Source organism: Meleagris gallopavo, chromosome 16, assembly GCF_000146605.3.
Source record: "Meleagris gallopavo isolate NT-WF06-2002-E0010 breed Aviagen turkey brand Nicholas breeding stock chromosome 16, Turkey_5.1, whole genome shotgun sequence".
Taxonomy (NCBI): domain Eukaryota; kingdom Metazoa; phylum Chordata; class Aves; order Galliformes; family Phasianidae; genus Meleagris; species Meleagris gallopavo.
Window position 1 is genome coordinate 4,234,575 of NC_015026.2, and position 8,138 is coordinate 4,242,712.

The following is an 8,138-nucleotide window of genomic DNA, read 5'->3' on the forward strand; positions in this document are numbered from 1 at the left end:
AAACTGGTTAAGCCACAATTTCAGTCTTTTCCATTATATAATAAATAGTTCTTGTAAGTTTCATTCTAAATTCTCTGTCATCATTTCTGTTGTATTTGAGATCATTTTGCATCTCAGTATCTTCATTATCCATGTCGGGATGCAAAGATACAAAGATAACAGGGCAAGACATTCTGTAGCTTGTTTTCTCCTGCTCTCAGTATTTTTTAACCGCATCCCTTAAAATAGAAATGCAAAACTATGTGTCCTACTTTCCCCTCACTAAAATAGATGCCTTTTGTTAATTTTAGATACAGAAGGGCAGGATATGTAATTAATGATATCAAAGAACCCATATGATATTCAACAGGGTTCTAACATCAAGGACAAAAGAAGTCTGACAACAGCTGTCCCTAATGATTTGGTTTGTAAAATGTTTTCTTTTATTTCAGGAAGTTGGATGCTTTCATCTATGATGCAGCAGTGCTGAACTACAAGGCTGGAAGAGATGAAGGCTGCAAACTTGTCACAATAGGCAGTGGATACATCTTTGCCACTACGGGTTATGGAATAGCACTTCAGAAGGGATCACCTTGGAAGAGACAAATTGATCTAGCCCTTCTTCAGTTTGTTGGAGATGGTAGGGACCAATCTTTATTCTTTCCTTTCCTTTTTCTGAATATGCGATGTTAATTCAGTTTTAATAGCTCTGAGAATTTTACTCATCTTCTCTTACAGTCTTTATGGAAAAAAACACATTGTAAACAAATGGGTAAAATATTTCTCAGTGTTCTTAGACAGGAATTCTCTTCCACTCTATTTTAACTCACCTCACTGCCTGAGACACTTGCATCTATTTTCAGAAAGAGTTTCCGTATGCATCACAAAGAAATGTTGGCCTCAATGTTAAAAAGTATTTCTAAATTTATTTATTTTCTTTTATTTTTTGCCTATGAGAAATTCCTGACAATTTTTTTACCTTGTAGGCAAGTTATCTTTCAGCACGGCCAAGTTAGCTCTTCTATACTTGTCTTATAGGCAGAGGAATTAATGTGATTATTCTCATTGAGAAGTTCTTTGAGATCTTCCTTATGGCAAGAAGAGAGAAAGACTGACTAAAACTGCGACTGACTATAACTTAAAATCCTTAGACTATAACTGACTAAAAGCCTCACTCAGATCAGTGTGGTACGTGTTATACTATGATTTTGAGTCTTTTACATAGCTATATGTGTTCATTTTACCTTTCTTTGACAGTGAAATAGAGGGTTTCATAGGAAAAGAAATGCACTCTTAAAACATGCCCTAGTGTAAATTTTTGTATCAGGACAGTTTAAATTGTCAAGTGCAGAACCTTAGCTTTGTGGCCTCCTGTTCAATTAAAAACAAACAACAAAAATCCTTTAGACAGTAATTTTCAAACTGGAGACAGTGAGTTACTCTTCAAGCACATGGATTTTATTTCTATTATAATACTAAATCTCTGAAAGAGACGTAGTCATCATTGTTGATGGATTTGGTCTGGTTTGTAAGGAGAAATACTGGTGTCACCATTATTGATCTGCTGAATTTAGAGAGGCTTATGGAATAAACATTGCTTGCTTCTGCTAAGTAATGAATATATCACCCACACTGACTAGATTTCAAGCAAATAAATATTCTTTTATGTGGTAGGAATTAACTGGCTAAAGTTTTTGCTTTCTTATTTCTGAGTATTTTGTGAATATAATATTTTTTCTATTTATGTAATAGTATTAAGAAGTGTTAGATGCTGTAATTCTGACCCTTTGTAATAGGAAGACAGAATCAGAGAAGTGAAAATATTTGTCCCAAACTAAAAGGGAAAAAGCTGGCACAGCCTGAAAGAGGATCTGAGGTCTTTCTCAGTTATGGGCAAACCCCTCCAGATGTTGCCAGAGCATCACTGTGACCATCATTCTTTTCACCTCGCATTTTCTTCCTGCTTACTCTCATTATTTTTGATAACTTCCTCATCCAGCAAAAAGAAATGAAATGCCAGGGAAAGAAAATAAACATAATAGAAATTATTTGAAGCTGTTCCGTTATAAAAACAACAACAACAAAATCCTAAAAATACCACAGGTAATGCATTTATACATGTCACTTTCTCTCCTGGTATCAGGGAGAAAACAAAATGGGTGGGAAAGAAGAGGGAAAAATCTTATCATGTGCTTATGCTTTGCCTTTGAACTTACATAGCATATGAATGTTTATCTCCCCAGCTACCATTTTTAGTAGCTGAAAATAAAACAATTGGGTTGTCTACAAAACTTGATATTAGAGCTTCCACAGAAATAATTTACCATTTGATACATATAGCCTGTCATGAATGAAAGCTTGTCATGAAAGTACTGTTCCCACGTTCATCAACGTTTAGATTACTTCAGAAGATAAGCAAAAGTTTTGTATGCAGCCACAGAGATTATGAAGGGGGCATTTTTTCAGTGGTATTTTTCCATACCTTTAGACAGAATTCTGAACAACCCATGAATGCTAAAGTGATCGCTTTCTCTTTTAACGAATCTCTAATCTTGTTTGGAAAATTGTCTGAGCACTGTGTAAGATGACAGCGGTTGGTCGTATATGATGGAAAGGAATAGGTGTGTTTCTTTTAGTCCTGTAATTGTTTGCTGCCTCGTCTCATTTTATTGCATCATAGAGCTGGATGATTATTTTCAGAATTATATATATATATGTAAATACAAAGATAATGTTGAGATTGAAATTTCTTCTACTGCTTTGTAAGGTATATTGCAGGTGAGCTGAAACAAAACACCAGGAAATTAAATGTAAAGAATTATTGCCTAGAACTCTCATGACCTGGTATTTGTAAGCAAGGTCTAACTTCTGTAGTTTGATGAATAATCTTTTTTTTGCCATGAACTTATGTAAGTCTGTTTTGATGAATCAGAAGGGATGAATCCAGAGTTCAGGCCAACGTTATTTTGCTGTATCACTAAAAGTCTCTTTGAAGTTTTCCAGACTAAAAGCAAACATGTCTGAGTGGAAAGTTTCATCTTAGGATGAAACTCCTGGGAAATCCACACTGAAGTCTGAATGAGGCTGGTTAAGTAAATAAGCATACAAAATGAAAATAGAAAGACTTCTTTCGCATGCGTTGTCTCTGCTGATTTTATTATGCCTATAAAACAACAAAGGGACTGGCAGTATTGAATCATTATTTGGTATATGTAATAGAATATTCATCTCTACGGAATAGTTTCAATGAATGACTGTAAATCTAATAAGTTTCATAAAGAAAAATCCTAATTAATTGAAAAGATGCCATTTATTGATATGATTGCTATGTTAAGGAGTAAAAGAGAGAATCTTTTGGATGATACTTGCTAGATATTTGGATAAGACCATGTAATTTCTTTAAAAGATTTGTTTAAAAGATTACAGAAATATGAAAAATGATTTCATTCCTTTTTTATATTTGCCTCATTCTGAGATCTTAAAATGTGCTTTTAGAATCTTCTGTGCCCTATGTATGTCTTTCCACTGTGATTTTTTGTGTGATTTTTTTTGCTACTTCCATAATGGATATTATCATATCCAATTCATATACACATTCAGGTGGAATTTTTTTGCATGGTGATAGGAACCTTTTTTCTCTCCCTCACTGATGTAAAACAACAAACTGAAGTATTACTGACCTTCAGTAAACTTTTCATCCCACAAGTCAGTGTTTTTTCTGCATTGAAGTTAATAGCTTTGAATTGTCATTTGTATTTTGTTGTCACTGGTGAAAATTAAGGTAAATACAAAGGGACATCGATTTGTGTTAGAAATAGCTTTAACCTTAGACCGAGTGACTTATTTGTATCTACATGAGTTGAGTTCTGATCCTAAAGACAGTTTTGCTGGGCGGGCAGATTAATAATGCCAAATGGCAATTACATTGGTAAAGTAGAAAGGAATCAGGGTACAGGATGCCACATTTATTATTCTAATCAAGAGAAAAAGAGAGATGAGGAAGGAATATGGGAAGGAGGTGCTCCCAGATTTGAAGAATAGAGAATATCTGCAAACACAGTCATCCCCAGATTGTTTGATCACTTGGTCTGTGCAAGCTCATATACATTGCCCACTTCGTTGGAAGTTGAGATAAGCATGCATTTGTTATTAATAATGTTAACTACTTTGGATCACTGAGCCCTTTTAATATACTGAGTTAGGAGATTCTTTTTCTTGTATAAAGGATACAGGTGAAGCAAACTACTCAGCGAATTTCCAGTTTTGTAGTTCTGACTATCTGTAAATCACATCACATTATCTGAGCACAATTGCAGTTGACAATTGGAATCTTTAATCTCATTTGAAATAGTGGATCACCAAGGTAATTCTCTAAAGAGCTGGTTGTGCTTTTTTATTTACTTAATTTTTTGCTTGCTATAGCCACGAAGAAATTTTCATCTTTTTAGCTGAGAAATAAGAATGTTTGTACTGACACACAGAGGACTATTTCTCAGTTTTCTGCTGAGAAATAGAAGCACCCAAAAATTCCAAAACAACAAAATGATGCAGCTGCTGAGAAACAGCACCATCATTTTGTTGAATCTTTCGCCCACAACGACAGCTATGTGTCAGAACAGAGATGTTGCATACTGAAGAGTTGCATGATACATGCTTTGATTTCTCTTATAAACCTCTGTAAGGAGCAGCTGGGAAGTCTGACATGCCCAATATCTAGCACATTACCCTAGAAGCTGTCAACTGCTTTTTTAGTGTGTTAGCTTGCAGTTTGATAAGTTCTGTATATGCTCAAACACACAGGCTGAGTAATTCAACAAGTCTATAGCTGCTAAACTGCTGCATGGCACACATGTTCCTCCAGCCTTCAACATTACAAACTTTCAGCCAGTTGCTCTAGCTTGGGCTGCGTGGTGTGATGTAAAACAGAGATGTACTTCGAAAAGTATACTGCAGAGTGCCTTGCAAGATGTTGCTTCTGAAATCTTCTCTAGTGTCATGTATTTATGGTTTGGAGCAGAATCACTTTTATTTCTCTGTCTTTGGTGTTTTTGAGTAAACGAGACTATTGCACTGCGAAAGACAAAGTTGCTTTGGGATTAAGAGAGTAAAAGGGCTCCAGAGGGCGGATAGGACTGAGAGAAAGATAGCAGGGAGCCTTTAGCTGTGTGGATAAAAGGCACATGCATGCAGAAATAGCTGGAAATGGGAGACAGAAAAGTGCTGCGTAAAGAGGGTAAGTATGGAGAGCAGTGGGAGAATATCAGCCAGCTGGCAAGATGGAGCTCTGAGTGCATGTGAGGGATTTGTAACCTGTTGTGCTACCTGCAGGCCATGAGCTCAGCTCAACCAGAGATCTGGGAAGAGATCCCCAGGAAAGGAGGGACAGATTGTATAGCTGTATTAAGCCCGTAACCCTCAAAGCAGTAACCTTTAGAGCAATTAGAGACACGAAGATGTAAAGAAGAAAACTGGTTCTAGTTTGAATTTCTTCAGAGAGTCTGTTATCCCCTTCCTAATACCTTTAAATTCTGGTTAATCTTTACGTGCTTTTTGGACAGCTTAATGTGCTAAGAATCATTTTCCTGGGTGGATAATTGCTTCCCACTCTTCGGTGGCAATAGGTAACTGTGGAAATAAGATTTGCCCCCTTACATCTGGAAGAGGAAAATGCCTTGCTACTTTTTTCACATTTTAGCATAAACCTTCCAAATCTCAGTTATAAGGAAGTGTAGCAGAATGACTCATAATGGTGTTAAAAACCAAGAAGGAAATACGTATGTGACTATATGGACATATTTTCAGTGCGTGCTGCCTAGGCAGAATACACCCACAATCCCAGTGATTTTCTGTTTATATATTTAGTGTCCTCCTTAAGCAGTGGGTGGAACAAATGTGACTGGAGAGTGTGAGTGTATAAGAGGAGGCTGTTTGTGTAGCTGAACAGGAGTGAGAGGGATTGTAATATTGAAAGTCGTGCTTAACGGTTTTGTTAATTCATCTGTCACTAATAGGGGCATGCAGAGCACAGTCATTAGCTCACCATAAGTTTATCACTATCAGTCATCTGTGTTCCTCCTACTACATTTACAAGGAGAAATAACTCAGAAAATTCCCATGGTAAGAGATTGTTTTGGGGGTTCCAGGCTGAATTCAAGAGGTCATAGTGCTTTTATATAATATCTTACACACAGTGCACTGTATGGTTCACATAACTAGGTCAGGTTGAAACTGATGAGCTTATTGAACCAAACATACATCAACCCATTTGGCTTCTGACTCCTCTGTTCAGGGTAAAGAGCCTCTTACACTGGGGTCTGGAGATGATGGAGTGTTGTCTTCTTCCTCTGGTGCTGGTGGGAGCTAACACCAGAGTGTCTGCTTCCAGATTGAAAACTGTCCCCTTTTCCAGCATGAACAGCAGATGATGAGCATAGCCACAGATTTTTGAACATTATGTCCTACATTTGCCCAATGTGGACATATGTATTTAACTCCTTTATTCAAGATCTCCGATCTGTATATGTTGATTTTCTTTATTCTTTGCATGCTTGCTCCTCAGGCTGAGGAGGAAAAACTCATGTTAGAGCTATGTGCAAGTTAGCACCCATCAGACTATCAGTAGCAGCCTGTGGCTTTGCATGCTGTCACATGCATTGTGACCTGTGCCACAGTGACCTCCTCCTGCACTGCACCTTGTGCAAGCCAGGGATGTGCTGAAACCAGAGGGCTGCTGTAAATCACCAATGGAACAAAGCAAAATTCCATCTTTTTTTGGAATCCAGAAGGGATATGAAATAGATTTCTTCTCTCTTTGTGTAAAATAATTTAATAGACTAAAATTAAGGTAAGGACTTGATGAAAAATTCCCCCAGAGTAGCTAAGCAAGTAGCTGAGGCAGCCTGTAAATCATCAGTGATTATCTCCAGCATCCCAGGCAGGATGAGTAGAAGCCTATGAGGTTAAAGCAGAGCAAAAGAACACCTGACTCACAAGGAAAAAGTAGCTATAGTGAGCTATATAGCCTTCAATGCATATAAAAAATTAAAACACAATTTTTAACATTTTGATCATTTGAGCATAAAAAATCAGGATAAAACAGTAGATTTTTCATTTATGAGTGTTGTAAAAGTATTGTAGGTTGCTTATCTGATGGACAAGTTTTTGCAGAGAAGGTAGCAAAGTGAAATAACCAAATTGTGATTTTTTCACAAGGAGCATTCCTGTTTCCTCTTCCACTCAGTCAGGGCTTTGACTGTCATCACTGTTTGTAAATAGCTGCTTATTCTTCCCTCCCATAACTTTGATTTAATGGCTTCTTGACAGGCATTTCTCATGTGTAGAGTCAATTCTGAAGTCATATCTCTGTAGTTATTATTTCCTCCATTTCCCTCCATCAAACACCCTGTCCAGACTTCTGCTAGTGGCTGCTCCCCGCCGGGAGCTGGCTGAATGCAGCACAGCTTCTAAAAGCATGCAGTGCCTGGGACTTGTGTGTGATATTTTGGACTGCCACGACTCTGTGGTTAGTCTGGCTGTGTTCCCAAGTCACACTAAAATCCAGCCCAGGTTTGGCTTGCTTCCCAAGAGTGAAAATCAAAGAAAGAAAATCGTCCTTCAATTTTGGGGTGATTCTGCCAGGCTGAAGCTCTCTCCACAACTGCACTAGCTGAGGTAGTGCTTTTTGGTGCTGCTCAGCAGTTCTGGGGAGGAGGGTGAAAGCTCTGTCTGTGGGCATAGAGATGGAGGCACTACTAGGGCTGCAGCACTTCTGGTGTCTGCTATTTATTGAACTATGGAAGCACACAGTTGGCTTTGGCACCTGGAAGATACAGGGTTAGATTCTGCACTCTATCCCTTCTGTCCATGCTTGGATCCTCAGGAAGAAGGGGGAGAGGATGCTCAGGTTTCAGAGGTCCCATTTCCTTCACTGAAGTGGTGCAGCAGCAAGTTAATTTTGTAACTTACTTTTTAGGTAAGCAGCAAAGAAGGTTATCATCATTTTTTGTTCTCTTTTTAGATGTAATTATAAAGCTTTGTGCTTGTTTATTTCTGGCAAGTTTTTAACTAGGGAGCTATTTGAGTGATAATGAAGCATTTTTTCTTTTAACCAAGTAGAAGGAACACATCAGACTAATGTTGAAAAGCTGTTCTTCCCCCTA

General features: G+C 37.7%; 1 protein-coding gene across 1 annotated transcript in view; it reads left to right on the forward strand.

Annotated features, from left to right (window-relative positions):
• The window catches only part of LOC100549076 (glutamate receptor ionotropic, NMDA 2A-like), a 93,670-nt gene that overhangs the window by 44,952 nt on the left and 40,580 nt on the right, over positions 1-8,138 (forward strand). Inside the window, exon 9 of the mRNA XM_031555775.1 lies at positions 432-619. Within this exon, the coding sequence (XP_031411635.1) occupies positions 432-619 (188 nt within the window). The remainder of the gene's footprint in view (positions 1-431; positions 620-8,138) is intronic.